The 26,698-nt window shown below is 36.5% G+C and overlaps 3 protein-coding genes across 3 annotated transcripts; 1 reads left to right on the top strand and 2 right to left on the bottom strand.

Annotated features, from left to right (window-relative positions):
* Nucleotides 3,441-5,222, bottom strand: LOC109723568 (protein TAPETUM DETERMINANT 1-like). Its single transcript, XM_020251996.1, has 3 exons — nt 5,019-5,222; nt 4,687-4,770; nt 3,441-3,857 (listed from the first exon to the last, which is right to left on the bottom strand). The coding sequence occupies exons 1-3, from the start codon at nt 5,113-5,115 to the stop codon at nt 3,496-3,498; spliced, it is 543 nt and encodes a 180-aa protein (XP_020107585.1). The 5' UTR covers nt 5,116-5,222; the 3' UTR covers nt 3,441-3,495.
* On the bottom strand, nt 9,577-12,935 carry LOC109722688 (omega-hydroxypalmitate O-feruloyl transferase-like). Its single transcript, XM_020250799.1, has 5 exons — nt 12,804-12,935; nt 12,265-12,714; nt 11,368-11,822; nt 11,052-11,258; nt 9,577-10,283 (listed from the first exon to the last, which is right to left on the bottom strand). Exons 1-5 carry the CDS (start codon nt 12,804-12,806, stop codon nt 10,100-10,102), a joined length of 1,299 nt encoding a protein of 432 aa, XP_020106388.1. The 5' UTR covers nt 12,807-12,935; the 3' UTR covers nt 9,577-10,099.
* On the top strand, nt 18,576-25,148 carry LOC109723499 (5-methylthioadenosine/S-adenosylhomocysteine deaminase-like). The gene is made up of 10 exons (XM_020251884.1): nt 18,576-18,897; nt 19,598-19,770; nt 20,641-20,799; nt 21,224-21,373; nt 22,392-22,535; nt 22,834-22,990; nt 23,281-23,453; nt 23,775-23,830; nt 24,435-24,537; nt 24,880-25,148. The coding sequence occupies exons 1-10, from the start codon at nt 18,675-18,677 to the stop codon at nt 24,967-24,969; spliced, it is 1,428 nt and encodes a 475-aa protein (XP_020107473.1). The 5' UTR covers nt 18,576-18,674; the 3' UTR covers nt 24,970-25,148.

Genomic DNA, 26,698 nt, shown 5'->3' on the forward strand with positions numbered 1-26,698 from the left:
TTGCCGCATCAAATACACCAATGATTAGTGTGTTGATGTGTTGGTACTTATACTCAATCGATTTGTTGATATTGATATTAAACAAGGAAGTGATTCGGTTTAGAGCATCCATTCCAAAATGTTATTTTCAGATTAGAGCTGTAGGTTTATGATGGACACTCAAATACTAAATTAATTGACTTCAATTTGACGAGACTTAAACCACTCCGGATTTTCCGCCTATCCTAAAGGGTTTGATATATCCAGAGCAATTTTTGATATTGTCAGAGCAGATACATTATATCTAGTAGTGAGCTGAATCTTTTTGCTCTAGCAATAGTAAATTTTGCTTTGGATGTATTAATTCTCATATCCAATGGTAAGATCAGCTTATGAAGTCATATTTTTAAAGATCTAAACTATTTCTCTTAAAAAAGATCCGGTTGGAAAGCCGAAACGCTGGTTCATATTTTTCAAGAGAAATACTATTTGTATATTTAAAAGCCGGGTGTAAATCTCTCATTCAATTTATCCATGAATTACACAATATTTTAAAATTTTTTTTAAAAAATTAATATTAAAAAAAGATAATAATATATAGAACTTATCTCAACTATCACCTATATTGAACTATCTATCTAACTTTTAAGTATTCCGACTTTGCTATCGAACCCGTTAATTTATTTCATTAGAGTCTATTAATGACTCTTTAATTAACTTTAAATTTTAAATATATTATTTATTTTTATTGATTTAATTAATATATTTTATGTAACTTATTTAATCATAAATTAATTAAAGTATGTAAATAGCTTAAATTTTAAAACAAATAAGTCATTAGATAACGTAAATCAAACAAATCATAAAAATGAGCATAAAATCAAAAATTTTAAAAATTAAATAGCCAAACTAAAATGATCTACAGTTTACAGTACTGAAAATATAAGTTTTCACCGGCCGTCCCTAGAGCAAGTGGCAAAAGGCTTGGTGGTTGGTACCCGAGACCCAAGTTCGAATCCTAGTTGATTCACATTTCCAGCTAAGTTTATTTTTAAATAAAATAAACGAAGCGGGTAGCGTGCTACCTATTTCTTAAAAAAAAAAAAAAAAAATAAGTTTTCACGTGAAAGAAAATATAAAATGTACAGACAACACCACTCAATTGTCAGTAGTTGCCTGCCCATAGCAAAATTTTCTGAACATGAAATGATCTCATCGGCGTATGCACGGAAAGATCAATCTGAACCGTCGGATCTTAAATATTCAGATTGATGATTGCACATACAATTTCTAGCCAAATAATTATATATATATAGAGAGAGAGAGAGAAAGTTGAGCCAGAATATTATTAATAGTATTTGAACTTTTTTACTATTAATTTTTTAGTCATTAGATCTACACTTTAATTAATTTCACCTTTTAAATCATACTATTCATTCAAACACCCACTCAACTCTAAGAGGACCACTACTAAATTCTAGATGATCACTATCATTTTTATCCTACAACTTTTTATCCAAAAGTTAAAAACTCAATAGCAAAAAAGTCCAAATACTATCAATAATATTCCAGCTCAATTATATATATATATATATATATATATATAAGTTTTTAATCGTTTAATAAAAAAATATACGGTTAGAATAATAGCAATCTCGAATTAAGTTAATGGTGATGCTCTAGAGTTGAGTAGACGGTTGATTGAATATTATAATTTAACAAATAAAAATAATCAAAATAATAAATTTAATGTTTAAAAATTTATAAATACAAAAAAATTATACCCATAAGATTATAATAATCAGGCTATACAAAAGGATAGATCTAAACCAAAGTGCCCGCACAGAGTTTTCAACTCTTCGGAAACGTACTCTCCAAGACAAAGCTGGAGCCCGCCCATCAATGAAATTGCGACGCGTGGCAGAACGGACTTCTTGGGCGAAGCAAAGTCACCAATCCCACGTCACCGACAACATACGGTCATAAAAAGATTGTTGTAACTCGTAAGTTGTAACTCGTAAGTCGTAACTTCACATTTATAATAATAATAATAATAATTTTTTCTCTAATTGATTATTATAAACTAATTATATATTAAAGAACTGAGAAAAGAGTACCCCACTTTTGCCTCCATTTCACAAGCACGGGCCGACACTCTCTTACAAACTAACGTTTAGCGAAAAAATATTTTTAATATAACAGTTGCATTATATTACATAATCAGCCGAATGTCCCTAACGTAGATAATAAAGAATTTAATGATTAATGTTCAACGTCTCAAATTTTTAATCTAATTATTTTATATTTTCAGTTAAATTTATTATTTGAAAAATAAAAGCTAGTAGCATATAATTTTACTCTTAAAAAATATATATATATATATCTTTCAAATCTATCATCATATATCAAGTGAGAGAAAAAAAAAAATTCAATCAGAAACATAGTAAAAATAGCATCTTCAGATGATATTTCTAACAAAAACATTTTCCTATACTTTTACGTAATATGAAAATATTTGATTGTATATTATAAGTTTATATGAATAACCGTAGAGAAAAAAATTATTGTCAAGCACAAATTCACAGCTCTCTCACTCTAACCTAAATAGGACTATTAATGCCCCCCGGTTTTACAAAGAAGACGATCATAAATACATATTTCTAAAATATTCTAGGAAAAAAAATTCTAAAAACTAAAAAGTTATAACAAAGTTTATAGCTTCCACAAAACCAAAATCAAATCGCACATTTAATTAATATTATGTACGAGAAGCACCAAAGCATCATGTACCATTTTTTTTCTTTTTTAATCAGTAGGTACTATTTCTTCCACCGCAAAAGAAAAGGCCCGCGCCCATATATAGTACGAGTGCTAACGCATAGTCGTGGACCAGCCGGAAATTAAGTGCGTCGCACCTCTCTATACGTACGGGGGAGCTACTCAACTGGCCTACCTCTAGCGACTACCTAGCCCTCACTAGTCACTACTGCTCACAATAAAAAAACAAAAAAAAGGAACAAACAGAGAAAAGGAGCAAAATATTAATAAATTAGATCATCATAATAATTAAACACGTGTTACTACGCCACAGCAAGCAAAACGAAAAAGGAACAAAACAAAAGGAAAACAAAGTCATTAATAAGCACGCAGCAGCGAGTACACATGCATGTTCAACAGGCCACCTGCTCTTTTTACCAAAAGAAGTATCGCCCCGTAGCTCTCGTGTAACTAAATGTATCATATATGATGCTGTATCAAAAATACAAGAGAGAGACAGGAGAGAGGAGAGAGGATTCGCAGGAGACATTCCGCCTTCCTCGTCCCAAAATTAGCTACATTTATATACACGTGACCCCGTCCCTATTATCACCACCGCGGCTCCATCATCATTCCTTTCTCATCCCCATTAACTACAGTTTCGAGACAAAAAGGGAAAAGAAAGAAAAGCAAACACTGGTGTTTGGTGGTGTACTAGATATATAGGGAGTACGATTGGTGTTGGGGGAGGTAGGGGGGTTAGGAGGAGGGGAGGCAGGAGGCGGAGGAGACGGAGAGGGGGTAGGGGAAGGAGTTGGCGTATTGGAAGGAGAGGGAGGCGCCGTTGGGGAGGGGGCGGCCGTCGTTGAGGAGGCAGTCGTCGAAGCGGAGGCGGCGGAAGAGGCGCGGGTTGATGAGGCGGGCCGAGCTGAACCAGCCGCAGCGGAGGTGGATCCCCTCGATGGCGCAGCCCCGCGCGCACACGTTCAGCACCTCCACCGTGTACGTCGGGATCCCGCTCGGCAGCGGCGCCGTCGCCCCCTGGTACACCACGATGTCGTCCTTGCTGCACCCCTCCCCTATCCGATCCGTCTCCTCCGCCTCCCTCGCCCGCTCCCGCCCTGCTCCATCGTTCCAATAAATAAAAAAAAATTTAATTAATTGATCAAAAAATTTATTTAATATTTATAATTTGAGCGCCTAATTATAAGATCACCGGGCGGTGGGGTACGCGTAGCCCACAACGTGGGCAGGGTATATAACAGAAAAGGACGTGGGGGGAGGAAAAGGGGAACAGCGTCAGGAGAGCACAGAGGCGAGGAGAGTGGCGCCGTGACGAAACTGATTCCTTCTAATATTATTATTGCAGTGATCAGTTACGAGAGAGAGAGAGAGAGAGAGAGAGAGAGAGACCGACATGCGCTTCTTCTCTTACGGCCCTGTACCGGTCGGGTCGTTCCTGCCGCAGGCGTCGTGGGGCGTCGTGACCGTACGCACCAGATCACCTAATGGGCCCCACGTGCACCCCTAAACAAACATAGCGTGAACCCTGTGCACTACTGAATCTCATGAACCTCACCCTCCTTACGTTCCGTGTATACAATAAAGAGATAAACCAGGTGCACGCAATATTATCTTCTCGCCTAAGCCCTACCCTACCATTTTTTTTTTTTTTTTTTTTTTTAAACTTCCGCAAAGCGGCCACTATTTTTGGCAGCATCTACTAAAGGTGGGGACCACCACCCACGCAACTAAAAATAAAAAGCTCGCTCCCGCGTGAGAACTGAGAACAAGGAATGGGGATAGAAGCGAAGATCGAAGGAACGAACAACGGTACGTGTGGGACCCGCACCTCAACGGCACGAGATCACAACCGCGACGCGATCCCCACCGTTGGATCGGGAATTTCGAAAAAAAGGAGCAGTAAATAAAAGGATGTGGCGTCGTTACCTTCTTCGAGAAGCTTGCGGTGGGAAACGGCGACGGAACGGGATTCCCGCGGTACGGACGCAACGGAACGGCGCAACTTAGATCCTGGAATAACAAGAAAACGCGAATTCAACGATTATTCCACTAACTATTCCCCCATTTTTTTATTCGCTTTGGATCGTTGTTGGAATAAGATACATAGAAAATAATAATGTTTTTTTAAAAAAGTTTGAGATTGAGAGGGGGTCGTATGTTGGGGCGAGAGAAACAGGAAAATATGAGAAAAGAGAATCGACCGAAGATCTTTAAAACACCGCCAAAAAATGTAAGAAAAAACGAAGAGGTAATAATACCAGGTTCATTGCAGCGACAGGAGTAGAAGCCGAGTAGGAGAACCGCCGTAATTGTGGCCGTTAACAAGCGGCGCCAGCTGGGGAGAGCCCTCGTCATCGCAGGAAACGTAGGCCCCGAAACCCTAATCCGAAACCCTAATCGCACCCTTGTTGCCGAAGCCTCTAGATCTCCATGAGGGGGGGATGGGGTGGGCGGGGGTGTTCTCTATCGATCGAGCCTCGGGAGGAGCGCCGCGAAATGGGTGCCTGAAACGAGAAGGAGAGATCACGAGTTGGATCGAGAGGAGGGTAATAAAGAGGGAGGGTTTGACTCGGGGAGCTCCTCGATCCGGGCGCCGGATCACGAAAGAGGAAGCGCGATCGAACGGGTCTGATCGAGAGCCCACGCGCGCGCCCCGCGTCGACCCGCTCCTACTCCACGGAGCGCTTCCCATTTTAGGGTTTACTCTCCTCGGGAAGCGAGGAGATGGAGGAGGGGTTTCACGAGTACGATTCAACACCGTGCCCTTGTCGCGGAGACCACGGACATCCTCGTGGGGCGCGCGACGCGAGGTTTCCACTGAGGGGAAGTGAGCTCCTCCTCTACGCTAATAGATCGCCCCGGAATGGAAACGGAAACGGCAAAAAGAGGGCTCAGAGTGATCGTCGCGATCTCCCGAGCTCCAATCCAAGATCAAAATCGCCGAAAAAAGGAAAAAGAACCTAGGGTTTGGGAAGCGGGGTGTAGGAGGTAGAAGAAGAATTCTAGAGTTTAGAGAGAGAGAGAGAGAGAGAGAGAGAGAGAGAGAGAGAGAGAGAGAGAGACGAACCTGGGACAGTGCACGGGAAGGAACAATCTGCGTCGAGGAGCGTGAGCGGAGCGATCGAAGGAGATATTACACAGTGATTTCTCTCTGTCTCTCTGTCTCTCTCTCTCTAGAAAAATATATGGGGTTAGCTTTATTTGTCTAGGGAGAGAGCGAGGCGCAGGGGTGAAGCAGGTATATATAGGCTCCCGGTCCGGATGAACCGGTTCTCTTAGCCCGGTCGGAGAATGGGCTCAGAAAAGAGTGCGAAATGGACCCGGTTTGCGAAATCCCGGTTCGACCAGGAAAAAGTCCTCTGTAAAATATTCAAACCGCATGTATATCTCTGATAAAATTATTGTTATCGAAAAGAAATGTGAATATTATATTAAATATTTTACATTTTACATTTGAATATCAAAGTATAAACATATCTAGTCTTTATATTAACTAATATAGTAACCTATAAGATGTGGCGGACAGTTATAAAAAATATTATAGAGAAAAAATGAAGAGAGACAGAAAAAGGCGTAAGAATGGATATATCAAGAAGATAAAGAGGCTTAAGAATGAAGCATGCCAAAAAGTGTCTTACATATACATAAAAAAAAAAGTTTTGGTTGAAGATGAGTTCCACTTATTAGCCCAAAACAAGTAAAGGCCTCCACATCAGCATTAGAAAATTGAGCTTTCATATATAAGTATAAATAGATCTACATACTAATACTACTTTGCGCCTTAAAAAAAAAAAATTAGGCTCTAAATGTAGATATAAAAATTATATGGCCATAGGCCTCTCAACTTTTATTTGTTTAACTAAATCTCATCAACTTCTAATCATTTTAGGCTAAATAATATTAGTTTAGAAAATTATAAATTTTTAAAAATTATTAATAATTTATTAAATTTAATTACTTTAAAAAACTAAATTAGATGAACTAACTGTTAATTGCTATAAAATTATAAAATTTGACAAAAAAGTGTATGTAACTAAATACAATTTTTTATAAAAAAAAATTAGAAGTTGAAAGACACCGAGAAAAAAAAAGGGATAAATACTAGTATATTCCTAAAAAGCATACAAAAAACTAATATTTAAAAACTTCTACACAATTTTTTTTTTTCATCCCTAAATTCTCTATGAAACTGTCATGTCATTTGTGAATCCCCAGTACTTAGTTTTCTAATTTGTTCAAACCTCCAACGATGAAAATATCATAAAAATATATAAATTTATTGATAATACATAAGAAAAAATTTTTAGAGAACTCAAATAAATTCCAACGAAGTTATTTCTTTCTTTCGTCTAAATTTAATTAAGACATTCTTCGCTGTCATAATTAACATTTTTTTTCTATAAATAAAATTTCTATATAAAAGAGTATAGAAGTAGCTAGCTAGAAGATTGCTTATATTGGGATAATTCATGCAGTAACAAAATATAAAATTTCGGTGAATTTTTTCTAACTTTATTTGACATCTTTTTTAAAATTATTATAAAATTATTATTCTCGTTTGGCTATAATAAAAAATAAATAAATAAATAAATTTTGCGTTATGCAATAAAGGAAAAAGGGTATAATAGTACAAAAAAAGTGACCAAAATTTGTTTGAAAATATATTTTTATAATATAAAAGGGTAATATCAGGCTATCCCGATAATGGTCGGTTCGTACGCGACTCCTACGGATGGACGGCGCTGATTGGTCGGAGCGGTCAACATTCCTGAGTCGTCGCACAGTAGCCGCGATCTTCGGTGTAACGGTTGCATATCACAACCCCGACATGTGGGACCCACAAATTTCAAGTGGGCCCCCACGGGCGTGATGTTTAACCGTTACACGGAGTACGCGACACGTGGTCATCGCAGACACGTGCGGCGCCGCCGCTATGGGCCACGCACGTGAGCAGTTATATAATATTTTTTAACAAATAAATGATTAATAAGAACGTTTTATTAGCGAAAATTATGAACAATTTTATTTTGACTTCTAATATTTTAAAATTTTACTTTTATCATCTAATTTATTTAATTTTAATCAGCCATACACATGTTGACTTTAAAAGTTAAATGATCATTTATTTTTATATATTTAGTTAATATAATTTATAAAATTTTTCCGACTATAAATCTATTAGTATAAGTAATTAGTTTTAATTTTGAAGTAAAACTTAAAATTTAAAAATATTGCATAGCTAATTCAGATGATTTCAAATAAATTTTGTACGTTTTTATCTTAATATTTTAATAGCAATATTATGGGAGACTCAAAAGTTTTTTTCTTTATAGCCGTACAATTGTGGCGTGCCATGCTCCGTCCACATTTTTTTTTGGGTTAAAACTGTTTTGGAAGTTGTCCAATATAGCATTAAAAAAGAAAATCAATTTTATTTTTTAGTTTTTACATTAACTTTACTTATATTATTCTTTAATTTAGATAATAATTATAAAAATTACAAGATGAAAGAAACATACGATGACTAGCCATCGGCCCAATGGGCCACCAAATCATGGGCCATGCAGGGTCCAACCTACAATAGGCCCACTCGGCCCATTTTATTCTTCTTATATACCAAACTCTTCGTACAAGTAATAACATTCGATCAAATATATATGTTTAGCTTGCATAAATTTATTTTCCTATCAAATATATATTTAGGCGATCTTTTATTACATCAATCATTTTGGACAATATGGTATCAGAGTCCGATAGTAAATGATTTCTTGTATTGTTTCCTATGGTGGTATTTCTTTATTTCGGGTTCTATTTTTAACTACAGTTATGTTAGCTTGGCATCCATATTTCTTTATTTCCACTTATACTTTTAACTGCAGTGGCAACTACAATAGTGTACATAGGAAACGAAACAGTTTCAAACATTTGTAATTGTAAGGAGCATGATTTCATCTGAACATTGTAGAAACTAGGAACATTTCTTTCCACTCTATTTTTTTTTTGTTGTTATTTCAAATTATAGCTAACTAATAGGATAATTTGACCACTAACCCTGCCCGGCCGTCACCATGTGTCGCGCCTTATGGCTCTTTTGTAAGTTCTTTTATCGGAAAATAATGAAAAATGTAATTTATTTTTTCAAATCGAAATCAAAGATACCCCAAAATGTGCACATATCATAGTTAATATAAGAGCCAATCACCAGTTTAAAGTGTGAGACAAGTCTTAGCTGAGCTAGGGTCATACAGCGGATAGAGTGCGGCTCCTCGACTGATAATCGTTGTAGAACGTGGCTCTCTATAAGGTCAGCTTAGATTAGCAAGACAAATTTTACATCGCTTAATATTTATGAATGTGTTTGAACCTGACGAGAACCTCAAGACTTAAAAGGAGAAATATAACACTTATAGAACCTATAGTATTTTAGGCAGTGCTTAGACCAAAAGGTTAAAGGAATTAAATATTTTAGGGCTAGAGTAGCTTAAGAATGGATGACCCACCTAGAAACTTGGGCATCACACTGTCATAAAAATTACCATTTAATTAGAAGAGGATGTGGGTTAAGATACTCAATTGATAGAGACATATAATCAAAAGGAACCATATATAGTATAGTCTAGTTCTATAAGCTAACAAATACCAATAATTCAATAATATTTATTCTTTATGAATATATATAGCATCGTAGAAATCTATGGGCACTTTTATTTCAAAATTAATTAACCAAACAACAAAAAGCAAACAACTAACATATATTGTTTAGGACTCCACAAAAACGACAACGTCACAGGCAATTATTTTAATTTCTTATTTAAATCGTACATAACATCATATTTATCATTCATAAACATGATTTCTTTTACAATTTGCGAACAAATTAACACCTTACTATAATAAAGAACAATCAATCGCCCACATATCTAATTCATAAGCATACAATTACAATCGACCTCATGAAATTTCCAAATTTTAACTGTTTTCACTAAATATCACCCCGTCGTTGCCGACAGAGAAGCACTGATAAAATAAAACTACACAAATTATTTTATCTATTGTATCTGCAGCAGCAGTAAAATAACGAATACCTTTCATACACAAAGCTTATGTAATAACGCTCCAAATTAAAACAAAGGTTTCCTTCTCCTCCTTATTCTATATTGAGAAATTATTGTTCGTACCTAGTGTACCATGTCAGCTGGTGAACCGCCTATGATTTGTCCTTCATTCTATTCCACCGTCACTAAATGGTGAAAATTGAAGTATGAAATAAGATGAAAGGCTAATCAGAGATTGTGCACAGACCGACATGGCGCACCGGGCGAACGCAACAATTTCAACTTTATATCTCCTCTATTATCTCTTGGAACCTCACCATGGCAGAAGTGGGCAGGCCAAGAAGCACGTTGATGCTCCGCTTCTCCTTCCCGTGGGAGAGGAAGAGGACCACCTCCTTCTCCGGGAGCGTCACGGGCCCCGACTGGACCGGCTCGCCCCACCCGAAGTCTGCGTCATTGAATGCCAACCTGTGTCAAATATAAGATATTAAAAATACTATTTTTTAAGGAGTGTAAGATATTTAAGAGACATATTTATTAATAAAATGGAATCCTATTCTTATAAGTACGATCGCCCTCGTACTCATAAGTCGTTTTCGATGATAGAGCTTCCGGATCGACAATTCATATCCTTAAATGTTATTTAGAATATTTAAAATTTCTAGAAATCAAATTTTATAATTTTTTGACATTATTTACTTTACGATCAAAAGGTCATAAAATTGACATTTTTTAACGGCCGGCTATAAGATACTTATTAGTTTAATGGTGTAAAAGCATCGGAATCGGTTAAATTTTTGATAAAAAATTCTATTTACTACCTAAATAAAGATCAATAACTCCGATCTTAAATTGAAGAATCTGATCATGTATTTTTAGGACGTCGTTCGACTTCGGCCGTTCATTTTACACTTACTCAATAGACTATATTATGATTTCGAAAAATTACGAAATTTATTTTCTAAAAATTTTAAATACTCTTAATCATATTTAACGGAGTGGATCGTCGATTCAAAAGTTCCATTATTGAAAACGTCTTTTAAGTACGAAGAACTATATATTCATAAGAGTATAGTATTTCTAGCCAATAAAATGATATTTGAGTAACCGAACCTTCTATACAAAATAATCCCCTCAAAATATATATATATATATATATATATATTCACGTAAAATATTAAAATATTATTTTTTGATAGCTTAAATTTATAGTAAAAGAAAAGGTTGTTTACCAACCTAGACCAAGTAGTGAGCAGCAGCGTGGCAGTCAACGACGGCCGCGCCCGCGTCGCCTCGAAGAAATCCACCGCCGACCTCATGTACTCGTCCGTCACCAGCCTCACCGCGTCCTGCACCAGCCCGACCGCGTACGACAGCGGCCGCTCGAGGAGCTCCCCCGCCGCGCATAAAGCATGGGTCAGCACGATCCCGTTCCCAAAATATCTGTAAAAGTAGTTAACGTATTATTCTAAAAATTTAAGTTGATAGAGAACGGTATCAGTAAGTAAACAATTAGAAGTCAGGTGATGTTCAGAATAATGCGCGTAAGTACCCCTTGGGTAGTGGGGGCTCGAACTTGGCGCGCCCGTCGACCGCAAAGAGCAGCTTCGTCCGCTGCTCCCCGTGCAGCCGCAGCGCGTCCGTCCGCGCCCTCCACACGAGCCCGGAGAGCGCCTCGAAGGACGTGCACTTCATGGCGGACTTCCGTTTGAGGCCGTCGAGCTTCTCGGGGTCGAAGAGGAAGCTGCGGTAGAGGAGCTCCTCGTTGAAGATGGCGGCGGTGTCGGAGAGGTCCTCGATCTCTGCGAACTCGTGGTGGGGGAACCGCGGGACCGGGGGGTCGCGGGCGCGGAGGACGGTGCGGTCGAGGACTGGCGGCACCGACAGCTGCAGGCCGCGGGCCGTCTCCCCCCACGAGTTCACGAACTCCATCGCGCCGAGGCCGTCGAACATGCAGTGGTTCATCGCCAGGCCCAGGACGAAGCTGCCGCACCGGAATTTCGTCACCTGATGGACAAACAACGTACGTACGTGAATTCATGCATAAATATTTTTTTTTTCAATTTTTCTTTCTTACTTAATTGATGTATAAGCAAATTTATGCTTTTTTATTTTCTGAAAGAAAAAAAATAACAAGATAACGGAGATTTAAAGATTTTTTTGTGTCATTAAAGAACTAATAAATATGTTATTTTATATAAAGTTGAACTAAAATACTTTCGAAACGCTGTAAAATAAAATATAGTGGTTAGACTTATATATATAAGCAAATGTTATACAAAATCATTTATTTTACATTTCAAATATGTAAATATGTGCTCGTTCAAATTGCATACCTAGCTAGCTAGCTTAATAACACAAAATGAACTAATAAAAACATGGTAGTTAGTTTGGAAATTATAGTAGAAAAATTATTTTGCATGGAAGAGTCTAAGCACGTAGGATCTACCTGAACCACCAAAGGAGGGATCTCCAAGATGTTCTTCGCCCCCGGAATATTGTACACAAGCTTGCCGAGAGTCGGCGGGTCGGGCTTCGTGATATCGCCGACATCCTCCATGTCGCAGTCGGCCTCGGCCTCCACGAGCACCGCGCCTTCGCCCGTGCAGTCGACGATGAGCTTCCCTTCCGCGCTTATCGCAAGCCGCCCCGCGAGCGGGTAGTAGTGCACGAGGACCTTCGAAAGCGCGTCCTTCACCGCTGTAGCGGCTTCTTCGTTCCCCCTCTCATCTGATTTGAAGCAGTAGATGGTTTGGACAGGCACCGCAATGTTTTGATCCAAGTTGGAGAGGAAGTACAAGCCCTTTTGTGTTTCCTCAGCTGGGGGGACAAGTGTGGGCTCTCCTTGCTTGACAATAAGCTCCTTCCCGATGAGAGAAGACTCTTTTAACTCCGCAATCTGTTTAAACACGTAAAAATTAAGATACCCACATGAAAATATTATTCCAAAGAGTTAAAGCTTATAGGTTATATGTAAATAAGTTATACCATGTTGAATGTTGAATGGATTAAGGGAGAGAGAAAGTGCTTCTGAGGGGTAGTGGAAGAAGCGATTTTGCAGTGAGGAGAAGCTTAAGGAAGAGTTGTATGTATAAATAGAGAAGTACTGGAGAATCCTTAACTTCATGACATAAGCTTGTAAAGATAGAATTGTTTTAACAAAGTATGTAGGATTAGGAATGAAAGGGACAAGCTGTGTTGTTGGGGTTTGGAGGAGTATGTGTGCCTACCAAAGCTATTGGAGAAAATGGAGTTTCAGCCATGCATTAATGTTTGAGAACTAAGGGAGAAAACTCATGCACCTAGTCCGCCATGTCATCCCTAGACAGCCCAGTGCTGCTCTTCATTTTCTCTCCATACTAAATCTTAAAATTTCTTACAAATTGCAATCTTTACTTTCAAGTGGTTGTAGTTGAATCATCTAACTTTTAATATCTGTTTCAGTTATCTTGTTTCTGTCGAACTCTGTTCTATTCTTTTTATATAGTTGCCGATTATTAACTGTCAGGTCGTCTTAAAATTGTGAAGATTCTATAAACACGTAATTATTACAAGTAATATATAGGATGAACTAATTTGTGTAGAGTTACTATACTATCGGAAGTATAGAGAATTTTTTGCTTTTGATTTTTTGATTCTTTGATAAAAAGTTATACGATTGGAATGATTACGATCCTTTCTAAGATTGAATAATACTCTTAAGATTGAGTGGTCCCCACAGAGTAATAGTATTAATCTAAAAATTAGAAATGATTAAAGGGACTGATTTAAGAGCTAAAAAGCTGTAAGCACCAGATTCTCTATACTTTCGATAATATAATAGCTATATTTGACTAATTTTAACATCCTTCTTACTAAACAATCATCAGTATAAAAACAAGATAAGAGCATATCAACTAACGGCCCACGACTAAACACGGTGGACTAAGTTTAATCAATAATTTCACAAGATCTAGAGAAAGAGAGAGAGAGACGGGGAAGCATGTGTTAGGGAGTAATGAGATTTCCATAGGGGAGAGATGTGAGTTTCACTGTACCCTCTCCCTGTCACTTTAGTTGGGGTTGGCCACTGGTGCATTACTAAACCATGCTGGTTTAGGATACTTTATTGCGGGGTTGGTGAGTATAGGTGGCCCGCCCAAGATGGTGCAAGTGGTGTACCCCTCTCATGAATTGTGATGGTTACCAAAGTACATAATATGATGTCGATGGGCCTGGCAAAGCACGTGACACGCACGTGAGGTTGAGACTCGGGGTTAAAACGGTTCTTGGAAAAAATAAATAAATAAAAAAGGTTTTTGTGGAAAAAATATATTTTTTTCCACAACCGGCCTTTTTCTATATTAAGATTTCGTTTGAAATTGCGTTACGTGTGATGATGAAAAAATACGATAAAAACATATTTTATTTATTTTAATTTGTAATATTGAATTTCGCACATTGCGATGAATCGGTTGCAATATATTTTCTTCGGTCCAGTCGGAGAACGCAAAAATATATTTCTACATGCTTTTATTCTAACACCATTTTATCTAATAGCGTCTGTTAAGCTTCAATACCAAACTAAGCCTAAGCATTGAAAAAACGAAAAACATCACTTTTCAAAATAATTATTTTTAAAAATATTTAAATGAACGAAAATTTATTTTTTCAATCAAAAGATTCCAAATACTATTTTCTAAAACATTTTTTGAAAACGCAAACATACATAATAAGAAAAGGGATATTAATTACAGATAAAAAGATTATATCCTATCCTATTACGCACCAAGTTTGGAATAGATGATTAATCAGGGTGTCAGGCACTGTTTCATACACGTGGAGCTTCTACTCATTTGAGATACCAGAAACTTAATTCAATATGATTGAACATGTAGATGGATGGTTTTTTTTTTCTCTAGTATTGGCTAGCTAGCACTATAATTTAACCTGAATGCTGCAAAAACATCTTTGAAAAAAGAGGTAATAAAAAAACTAATAAATTTGTTTGTTGTTGCCAAATAAATTCAATAGATGTTTTTACTGTAAGCAGCTCATCATTAGCATGCACATTATGTTCCACAAAATTATTTGCTTATATAATTTAAAAAATAGAAATTATATATATATATATATATATATATAGAGAGAGAGAGAGAGAGAGTTGAGCTAGAATACTATCGATAGCAAATGGGCTCCGTTGCCATCCATTTGTTTTTGATGATGGGGCCTCTAAATCGACGATCTGAATCGTTGAACATGATCTATACCACTTGAAATGTTTAGAAATCAAATTTCATGCATTTTCGACGTTATTCTCTTATCCATCGAGTGGACACAAAAATGAACGGCTGAAAATAAATATTTTTTAAAAAATAATGATAGGAATCTTGTAATCAAGATCAAGAGTATAGATCTTGTTTTAAATAGTTTAAAGAATTTTTTAACAAAAATTCAATTGATTTGAATATCTTTACACCGTTAAACGAGAAAACGTCTCGTATCGACCATTAAAATTACAAATTTTGAAACCATTTGATCATTAGGCAAATGATGTCGAAAAGATTTAAAATTTGATTTCTAAACACTTCAAGTGGTATAGATAATGTTCAATGGTACTGATCGTTGATTTGGAGGCTCTATCATCAAAAATATATGGGTGGCAACGAAGCTCGCTTACTATCAATAGTATTCTAGCTCAACTCTCTCTCTATATATATATATATATAATAAAATCTGTCTTTTAAAAAATCTAGAAAAGTATTTATAATAAATTATTTCATTTTTTTATTAAAATCAGAAATTTCAGTTGGAGCTCGTGATTTTAGTTTGAAACCAAGAACTTAATCATCTCAACAAATGAAAGTTTTACTCTGTTTTCAAAATGATGCGTATATATGTTAACTAGCACCATATTAAATCATTTTTTTCCTTTTCTGTCAACAATTGTTTAATAAAAGTTGGTGTATCTACTAACGATTCGCTTATGTTATTGTTAGTTAGAAGTCCACGAATCCGGGGAGTTGACAAATGGAAGGAATAAAATATTTTTTTATTATAATACATTTTAAATGAATAATATATATTTCCCTGCTATTATACATGAATAATACGTACTTCACTGCTATCACTTAGTGGGAGCTTGGATTCACGAATCTTTAGATTCAATGTAACTCAAGTATAGTAATGTTGAAATTTTCTTGAAGTACAATTATATTTTTCTTGTTTGTTTTGATGTAACTTATATATTTTAAAAATTAAATTTAAGTACTTTTTTAGTTTGTTCTGGTGTAACTTGATAGTAGTGTAACTAGTTTTTTAAGTTCGATTATTTGTTTTTGATGCAAGTAAATAAATCCAGTTATCTCTTAAATATAGTGATAAATTTATCCACACAAAATCCAACATATTAAATTATTAAATTCTCTATTATTATTTAAAGATAATTCTAACCCATTGTAAACAGGTAACTCTAATTCATTGTAAAGTAAAGTTTAAGTTTTAATATTTAATTAACTTTTTAGAAAAAATTGAGTGCGGTGAAACTTGAGTTCAGCACTAAAGGTGGAAGTTAAAAATAAGTAAAGTAAAAATTTAATATAACTTGAGTTATATATATATTTTTTTGACTTATACGAAAACAACCACGGAAAGTGATGGAACTTGAGTTCCAACCTTCCACTTACTCCAAACCAAACGGTCCCTTAGTTGACTAATTATAATACCTCCATACCCAATAATTTTAGCTGTGTAACTCAGGGTCTACTCGTGTTCCGCTCGAAACTCGATTGATCAAGCTTGTAAAGGCTGAGCCCAAACTCGACTCATGAAATACTTTTCGAGCAACCTCAATCTCAATTCATTAGCTTGCGAGAGAATAACTTTAGGACGTGTTTGTTTTGTCTAATCTTCAGGGCAGAAGTTTCTCACCTTTTCAAACCGCAAGTGCAGATATTTGGAAGCAATAAGTAAATTTGGAGATTTGGATGCGGAGATGGTTTGCGAGCTTTGCATACGGTTTGTAAGGTCCTGTCTACATTTGCAGATTTGGATGCGGGGATGGTTTGTGAACTTCGCATACAGTTTGTAAGCTTCTCTCTCGACTTCGTGTACGGCGTGAAATCGCGACTTTATCCCTACCAAGGCGAAGTCAAAATCGGATGTACGGCTGAAAATCACAAGCTCCAGCCCCTTTGGATTCCGGCAAAACAAACGCACACTTAGCTTTCTCACACCATGTTCTTTATGTGAATATGCTTAGTAAGCTATAGCAGTAATGGTTTTTGTTAATATATATTTAGAAGAAAGGCACTCTGGATCACTCATACTGTAGATTTTATAGACTTTTGATATTCTTTCTAAAATAGAGATTTTTTCGATTTTTTTTAGTGAGTTGACAAGCTGAATCAAGCTTGCTGAAAATTTATACTTAACAGATGTGATAGAAAATAGAAATTGACTTAATCCATTATATGTTGCGAGAAATTAATTTATTAAATATCGAAGATAAGAATTAAACATACGACTTCACAGAACAAACGAATATAGAATCGATACTAATACCATATTATTCAAACAAAAAATTAATATAGTAAAAATATAAGTCCACAAATTTATATTAACACTTTCAATCAAAAGACCTCCCAGTCCTTTTTCTTGTTTGAATGGGCGTTAGAATAATGGAGAAATTTTAGGGAAACTTTTTTTTCCACTTAAACCTGTTAAAAATAAATATAAAATTCAGATACTTTTGAGGGAATTGTAGTCCACTATCCTTTTGAGAAAAAAATGTTATACCTCCCAAATCATATGTGTATGTAGAATTTTTTTAAAAAAGTTATTAGCTAAAATAATACATACCATGTGATTCAACTTTATCTATGTGAATTTCACGCCAGTCTCTTAAATTACATATATTGTATAAGTCTTCTTGTAGACAAGTGGTTGTTTGGTTGCATTTAACTGTAATTGCACTATAGTTATAACTAAATACCGATTCAAATCGATGCTTAGTTTGATCGATTTGAATCCAACTTCTGCTATTAAAATTGCATGAAGCTCAATTGCAGTAGTTAGAACTACATATAAATTGACTGTAGTTTTAATTGCAGCAGTTGGAGAGAGAGGACAATTTTAATTAAAAAAAAAACTTATCTTTATAACTACTTTTTAAGCTAGTAAAAAAATATTTTCTTATTTATATTAGAGATAATCTCACAATTATATATAAAAATAATAAATATTAAAAATATATTTTTCAACTGCATACAACCAAATAAATTATTTCTAATTACAACACTTTCTTCTATATCCAACTAAATAACATATATATAATTATAATTATTATATTTTTAACAACATTCATTCAGCAAAATTTATTTTAAGATATCGGTACCAAAACAAAATGTTGATCCAAAACTGAAGCCCACCTTTAATAAAAACGTACAAAAATTACCAAAATTACAAGCTATTTTAAATTTGCCATCCAACCTATAAAATTTTGATTTTACTCTGTCAATAATATTTTAACTTTAAAAATCTGAGCATCATTTATCTTTAGAGATATATAGATAATATATATTATACAATTTTCATAACTATACATTTATTAAATTAAATAATTAATTTAAATTTTAAGATTAAAATATTGTTGATTGAGGTAATTTAAAAGATTAATTGAACAATAAAATTAAAATTTTAAAAAAGTGTGCAGTAATTCAAAATAATCCCCAAATCCTGTAGGTTTTACTCCCACATTTTAACTAGTTTGGCACACTGCCCTAGACGATCAACCATTTCCACTCCCAGTTGACCAAAACCCCATCTCTCTCCTTCTTCCTCTTCCCCCCCTCCCTCCCTCTCTCTCTATCGTCGGAAACAATGGCGGATTCCGGCGAGACTCTGGCGGCGGGACCCCGCGTCGTCGTCCTCCACAACGCCGAGGTCGTGACTATGGACGCCGAGTCCCGCGTCCTCCTCGGCGGCGCCGTCGTCGTCTCCGGCGACCGCGTCGAGGCCATCGGCGCCTCCCCGCAGATCCTCGCCGACTTCGCCCATCTCGCCCACGAAGTTGTGGACCTCCGCGGCCGCGTCGTCCTCCCAGGTTCCCACTCTCTCCCCCAATTCAACATATATTTTATCTATAAATTTGGAATGATTATTGAATTCCGGTGAATTTTTTTTAGAAGCTTAAGCTACTTCATAACAGTGTTTTCTTTTAAAAGCTTATAGTATTATTTTTATATATTTATATTCAACGATCTTTCTCTAAAGCAAACAATATTTTTTAAAATTTATATTCAACGCAACGAACTTAGACCTTCCAGTTCCAATACCATACCGTGTTAACTAATATGAAACAGTCGCTTTTCTCTAAAAGCTTAAGCTATCGGAGAACAGCGGTGTATTATGTATATAAATCTCGAGTACAATCACCTAAATTATGTAAATTGTCTATTGAACTGTCAATTTCGATAGCTCTAAATCTATTTTGTAAGTTGTTCTATGAATAGATGCTTAGATATTGAAGCCACGTGATATCTTTGAGTCTATTTAAGACAACTGTGAAGTACGTGGTTGAAATTAATGTAATTTCTTTTGTAATTGGTAATTGGTGTTATTTTACTTGTATGAGACATTGAAGAGTTCGCGTTGAAATTGATGCGTATTTTTGCATATTTTTATGTAACATATATTGATGTAAATTCTCAGTCAAAAAAAGATGATAGAATGTAAGAACGTAGCTGAGACGTAGGCTGAACTTTATAAAGTTTAGAAAGAATTGGGGTTATTTTGGGTGGCAGGGTTTGTGAACACCCACGTACACACGTCGCAGCAGCTGGGGAGGGGAATCGCCGACGACGTGGACCTGATGACGTGGCTCCACGAACGCATATGGCCTTATGAATCCCACATGACCCCGGAAGACTCCTACTTATCCACCCTGCTCTGTGGGATTGAGCTCATTCACTCCGGAGTGAGTGGTGACTCTTCTCCATATATGATCTTTTCTCTCTGATCTGAAAGCTTTTTCGGGTACTTCAGTTTTAGTTAATTGCGAAGCTTTAATATTTACTGCTTTTCCTAAACAAAGGTTAATGTAATACATGCTTTTGGTATGCGTATGTTCTTAATCTTTCAGTTCTGAGCCATCTTAAAAGTATTTCTATAGTAATTAATGTTCTGGGTGCCTGTGCAAATATGTGTATTGGTTAAAAAAAAAAAGCTTGAGTTTGCTTGAATGTGCGTAATACTTGTTCTGGGTGCCTGTGCAAATATGTGTATTGGTTAAAAAAAAAAGCTTGAGTTTGCTTGAATGTGCATAATACTTGTTAGTATCTTTCCTTCACGAAAATTTCCATAGTGTCTCATATAGTTGTATTACTCTGCCCTCATTAGATGGCTCCTTCAACTTGATGAACAATTTGATATCTCTGGAAGTTTGATTTTTTTTTTTTTTTGCGCCATTCATCTTGATCACACATTTGGAGTATAAATTGCATATCATTCTCTGTTCCGGTGACTGCAATTACATATTAAAGTAATTTCATTAGTTTTGCTCCAGTACTCATTGCTGGTGTTTTATGTTAACAGGAGCGACCTTCTGTCCTCTCTAGAAGAAACTTGAGTAGTTCATCATAATTTTGTAGGTTATTCATATTCTTAAGTAATAACAAACAGATTTGGTTTCTTGGCAGAGTTTTGCTCTTATGCTGGCAATTTTAATTTCTTTTTATTCTGAAACTATATATCATGTTGGATATACAGTCGTTGCTGATGTTATGTAAAAGTAAATTTTGAATTCCCGTAAGCACACTTTAATTGTATGTCTGACCTTTTGACTCAGGTAACGTGCTTTGCGGAAGCAGGAGGGCAATATGTTTCAGAGATGGCAAGAGCAGTTGAGCTGTTGGGTTTACGTGCATGCTTGACCCAGTCAACTATGGACTCGGGTGAGGGTCTGCCTCCAAATTGGAGCTCACACTCTACTGATTATTGCATTCAGGTCATCTTATACACCACACCTTTTTGTCTCCGACTTATTCTCTTGTGTATTTGTGTGTGCACGCTCACGCTTTTGATTTAGGCTCTTGTATCTCCCACGTTCACTAATGAGAACTGTTAAGCAGAGGTATGCAATTCTTAGAAGCATTTTGGCTCATTTACACGTGAATATGTTTTCTAAGTGGTACATATTTCTTTTCAACATTATAGGATTAAAAAGAAAATGCCTAGACTCCCCTTGTTCTTTGCCACAATTATTGTGCTTTATATGGTAAATTGTATGTAGAGTTCTTTAGTGAAAATTGTAGTTTGGAAAGTAGCGCTTAATTATTTGACAGAAACTAGTAAAGGAAAATCAAGATTTCTACTGAATCCTGTATGTATGTATGTATTGAAAAGGTTGAATATTCATTTTCTTATTACAGTCTCAGAAGGAACTTTACGAAAAGCACCATAATACAGCCGATGGGCGTATCAGGATTTGGTTTGGGATAAGACAAATCATGAACGCGACTGATCGGTTGCTACTTGAAACTCGGGATATCACTCAGGAACTAAAGACAGGCATCCATATGGTACTGATCTAATAAAGCATACTCGTAGTAACCTTCTTGGTAATTTATTTTGACTACCGATAATTATCATGATATGCTGTTGCAAATCACAAGCTTATTTGTGAATAATTTGCCATCTAAGGCAAAACTTCGTTATCTGTATCACTGTTAGCTTGGAGAAATTGCTTGCTTCTTATCTTCTCATTTTCATACCTATAATCTGCTCTTAATTCTTTACTTTCTTTTTGAGAACACTCATAATCTTTTCTATTATTCACAAATTGAGGACAAGATGTTGGATTACTGCAATAAAATGGAAGATTACATGTCTAAGCTAACAAGTTATTTTTTTACCGATTGTCCCTAGCGCAAGTGACAAAGGGCTTGGTGGTTGGTACCCGAGGTTCCAAGTTCGAAGCCTAGTTGATTTACATTTCTAACTAAGTTTATTTCTGAATGAAATAAACGAAGCGGGTAGCATGCTACCTATCTCTCTCAAAAAAAAAAAAGTTATATTTTGTTTCTCAATTCAAGCATTGGTATTAGGATTTCAACACCTGAAGTAAAATGTTGTTAGTATAAAATAGTAGCTATTGCTTGATACAAATTTATAGAGCATTTTTCTGTTACTCTTCCCCACAAATGTTCATTTTCTTCAAATAACAGCTGTTGTTATCACTCGAACAAATTTGTAACATAAAGTCTCTTAGACTTTGTAAGCTTTCTTTTCTAATGTTTATTACATGAGTTTAGAATTAAAGTGCCTCTTTCTTTCGAAGCACTTGTGCATTTCTCTTTCTCTGGGAAATTTATACTGATTTGATCATTCTTTGCATGTTATTTTCTTTGGTGCTTGAAGAGTCTAAGAATTTGTTTACCTGAATCCTGGTGGATGGGCAAGTTCTGTTAATATTTGTGCTGTTTGATTTTGCACCGACCATTCATCATAATCATTTTTGTCCACAAAGTTTTACTCAGCTTTATAATTATAATTACAGTTTAGTTGTCAACGCAATGCATTTATTTGATATTTGTGCAGCATATTGCAGAAATCCCTTACGAAAATCAGCTCATCGTGAATACAAAAGGAGTTGAGCATGGTACAGTGACATACTTGGAGAAACTAGGATTTCTAAGGAGCAATCTATTAGCAGCACATTCCGTTTGGCTGAATGATGCTGAGGTGAGCATATTATTATTTGTAAGCTTTCAACAATCACTGTTTAGTGACAGCGAAACTGTTTTGGGAAGATCATACGGGAAGTCCCAAGCTGTGAGTGTAATTAACTTGTCCCTAAACATCAAATGTGTCCATGGAAATATCAAATTTCGTTAAAATATGATTGAAATGTAAAGACCTTACCTAACTATTGCATACTTTGAAATAGCTACCTGAACTTCCGAATATTGATTTATTACCTTATCTGCCGAAATGTGCTATAAATTAATAGCTGACTAATCGTTCATTTGATCTTTTGCAGATAGGTTTCTTTTCCGGTGCTGGTGTTAAGGTCTCTCATTGCCCTGCCTCTGCGATGCGCATGCTGGGATTTGCTCCTATAAAGGAAATGCTTGAGAATGGTGTTTGTGTTTCTCTTGGTACCGACGGAGCACCGAGCAATAATAGAATGAGCATTGGTTTGTTTCAGGATCCTTAAATTTTCATTTCGATAAGCATCATTCTTTTCCCTTTGTAGAGCTTGTAATTAGAGTTTTTTTTTGCAATTGCCAAGAACTATGGTCTACGAATGTGAGTAACATTGCTCAAAAGTACTGCATATGGTGATTCATTTACTCTTAAACGAAGAGCAGAAGATGTTTATTGTGTCATAGAAGTTTCGATGTCTGAATTGTACATCTTTCAATTTTTATTTTGGGAGAAAATAGCTCTGCTGATATTTATAGAATCCCTGTTTTACTTTATCCAGTTGATGAGATGTATCTAGCTTCTCTTATCAATAAAGGACGGGAGTCATACATTACTGGAACAACAAACCCAACTGCCATCCCTGCTGAAACTGTACTGAAGATGGCAACGATAAATGGTGCTGAAACAGTTTTGTGGGACAATGAGATAGGGTCTCTTGAAGTTGGGAAAAAGGTGAGATTATTACCTTATACCCGTTTTTTCTTAGTGATTGATGTGTTGAGTGCTGAATCCACTTAATGCTTGTTTGGCCTAGCTTTTGGAATTACTTCTCTTCCTCAAAAGGTGAAGTTCTAGTTGATTATTGGACTAGCTTTACGAGTTGGGCTTTATTAATTTCCTTTAAATAGTCCAGAACAAAACTAGTTCAACTTTGAGAATGGAGATCAATTAGATACTAAACAGAAACAAAAAGCATTAGAGATATTTTGGAGTCTCGGAATAAAGAAAGCCTGTTAATTATCAATGGCCTCTGAATTATTTCCTCTTTTGCAGGCTGACATGATTGTTGTGAATCCCTTTTCTTGGTCGATGGTTCCTTTACATGACTGGTATGTAACCCACATGAATTTCTTATTTTATTTGTAAATTTGTATTCTCATATTGTTATTCCAATGCCATCCAGTTCACTTTGAAAAAGTTGGTTTGGCATTCAACACTAATTCTTTAAAGAGGAACATTTCGATGATAATGTGCAAGAATTTGAGTTTACTTTTTTAGAGATATCTATGAAAATTCAGATTTTGATGGATCATATATGTTACTTGATAATTTTGCAAGGGTATTAATTTAATCACACCGAGCAGCAGAGATGTAAGACGCGGTTTTTAATTTCTTAGACGAATGTGTATTTCAATCTTCAAGGCTTCAAGAAATATTTGCAACTTGGATTGCCATTAGTGGAAGCCGCATACACTAACATGTTAGTTGTTACTAGGAGGTCGGAAGAGAGGAAAATAGTCGGCATGAAAATGAGTGACAATTTATCATCCAAGTGGAGCTTCTATTACTATTAGATTAGATGGGCATTAAATTTGAATCAACTGGATTTCACAAGAATACTGACTGCTTTAGCTTTTTTTCTGAATATAGAAGTTATCAATAGATGAACTGCGAAAAAAAAAACTGCTAATATTTCTTTGCTCCATTTTGCAGTATTTCTAGCCTCGTTTACTGCATGCGCACAGAGAATATAGAATCTGTCATGTGTAATGGGAAATGGATTATGAAGGATCAGAAGATCTTGAACATCAATGAGGTATTCTGACCTAATTGTCTTTTCGTCGTGGATTAGAAAATCAAGCAAAATTCTTTAAGAAAACAATATTTTAATATACTTATCTTTGGATTGATTTTCTTGTTTAGTGCTGTCATTTGGCTTAATAACAAACTGGTTCTTTCATTACTATTAGGGCACAAAGTTTGTCCTCCCTGGAGCTTCCAGGGAAGTGCTTTTAGAGAGCGGTTCATAAAAGCATTTAAACTTTTTTCATTAAAATATCCACAAGCTTAGCTTAGCTCGCATAATTGAAGATAATGCATTCATATCAGGTATTTGCTGTATTAAAGAGTTGCTCATTCTTCCCCTTTCATGGTGCAGGAGGAAGTCATACCATTGGCTGTAAAAGCCGCTGGTGACCTTCTTAAAAGAGCAGGCATTAGTCTTCCTAAACGAATGAATTATGTATGAAATTTCCCTTCTCTATTTAAGGCTTGGTTCTTTGCTTCGTGTTGAGGATTGTGCTATAATGTACTACTATGTAACAGTATATAGCAATGTTATTTGCGCGCCACCCGACCTACATGGAGTCTACACGACTTTGATACTGTTTGTGCATTTGAAATAAAGATCCAGATTGTGTGCTTGAATTCCAGGGGGTCTAATGTGGGATGTGATGGGCCAGTACGCCGCATAGCTGGGCCAAAATGGGCTGAAGACTGGCCCCGCCCTAAAGCCGGGGCGGAAAGTCTTGGATCCCGGTCCAGCACAGGCTGGACGGCACGGGGTGTGCCGGGCCGGGCTGGATTTTTTAATTTTTTAATTGTAGTTAAAAATATAAAAAATTGAAAAATTAAAAATTAAAATACTATTTTTTAAAAAATAATATATAAGATATATAAGTGAAAATGTTCCAAAATTTAAAAAGCATTTATACAAGCATTTAAATTTTCATGTATTTTAAAATTTTAAAATTTTAAAATATTAAATATTTTTGGGTAGGACAACTCCAACAGTCAAAGATTTGACTGTTGGAGAATATCTTGGAGAGGGTGGCGGGAGGCCTGGCTCCCAAAGCACCACCAATGCTTTGGGAGTTGGGGTGTCGCCTAAGGACCGTAAAACGGGCCGTCCCGGCCGGCACGGCTTTGAGTCGGGCTATAGCACTCGCACCTGTGCCTGCCCGGCCCGACCCAAACTTTAGGGTCGTGCAGGGCCAGTCTCTTAGGGCCCAGGGGCCCGACCTGTTACGGGCCTGAGTCGGGCCGAGGGCTTGAACCGAGTTAGCCAGGCCATAACGGCCCAGACCCCACGGCCCAGGGCATCTTGCCCTTGGGCCGAGGGGTCTGAGCTCCTGAGGAGAACGGCTCGGCCCTTGTCCCCAGGAGCTCTCCTCCCAATGTCTGGAGAGGCAGACTTTGGGAGTACTTTTTGGTCCAATGGACCAAACTATTTTGGTCCACTGGACCAAAAACTCAACCTTTTTTTTTAAAAAAAAAAATAACATATTTTTTATAAAAATTAAATTTTGTTATAATTATTTTTATATATTTTAAATTTTTTTTTATCAATATACTAATTTAAATAGAAATAATTTATTATTTTTATTTTTAAAAAAAATTTAAAAAAAAATAAAATTTAAGGGGCTGCTGACTCGGAGCACGGCCCAGCTCGGCATTGTCCGTGCCTTTTCGGCCAGAAGGCAGTTCTGGGTCAAAGGGTTGTTAGCTTCGGCCCGACACGACTCGACCCGAATTTAAAACTGGACTCGGCTGGGACAACCCCTAACCCGTTTCGAACCAATTAATGTGAGTCATGCCGGACCGGATACACCCCTAGGTGTCCCCAACTCTCAAGGGCCGGGCCGAGGCCTCCCCTTAGGGCCGTCTCGTGTTGAGCCAACGTGCCATCAGGAGGCGGCCCAACACGGCCCGATGTATCAAGCCAGGCCGTGCGGGCACGTGTGCTACAGGACTCCTGCCGTGCCTTGGCCCAGCCCAAGCTCCTGCCGGGCTGGCCAGCCCACGGGCTGCCCCGCCTATTTTACATCCTTTGCTTGAAATGAATGGCTTATTCCTCTTTATGATATTACCTCAGGCTTCAATTTTATTGATCTTTGCTGTACTGACATTTTGCCGTGAATTATGCTGGAATATTCATGGCCGTTATTCATCCACAGAAGAGTTGCCCTAGACTTTTG

This window comes from Ananas comosus, linkage group 17, assembly GCF_001540865.1.
Source record: "Ananas comosus cultivar F153 linkage group 17, ASM154086v1, whole genome shotgun sequence".
NCBI lineage: Eukaryota > Viridiplantae > Streptophyta > Magnoliopsida > Poales > Bromeliaceae > Ananas > Ananas comosus.

Coding starts and splice junctions, on each gene's coding strand:
- LOC109723568 (XM_020251996.1), bottom strand. CDS start 5,115: ATGACGAGGGCTCTCCCCAGCTGGCGCCGCTTGTTAACGGCCACAATT. Junction 4,771..5,018: donor CTGTCGCTGCAATGAACCTG/GTATTATTACCT, acceptor TTGTTATTCCAG/GATCTAAGTTGCGCCGTTCC. Junction 3,858..4,686: donor CCGCAAGCTTCTCGAAGAAG/GTAACGACGCCA, acceptor ACGATGGAGCAG/GGCGGGAGCGGGCGAGGGAG.
- LOC109722688 (XM_020250799.1), bottom strand. Junction 11,823..12,264: donor TCCCTCCTTTGGTGGTTCAG/GTAGATCCTACG, acceptor TTTGTCCATCAG/GTGACGAAATTCCGGTGCGG. Junction 11,259..11,367: donor GAGCCCCCACTACCCAAGGG/GTACTTACGCGC, acceptor CTACTTTTACAG/ATATTTTGGGAACGGGATCG.
- LOC109723499 (XM_020251884.1), top strand. CDS start 18,675: ATGGCGGATTCCGGCGAGACTCTGGCGGCGGGACCCCGCGTCGTCGTC. Junction 21,374..22,391: donor TAAAGACAGGCATCCATATG/GTACTGATCTAA, acceptor ATATTTGTGCAG/CATATTGCAGAAATCCCTTA. Junction 24,538..24,879: donor AGATCTTGAACATCAATGAG/GTATTCTGACCT, acceptor TTCATGGTGCAG/GAGGAAGTCATACCATTGGC.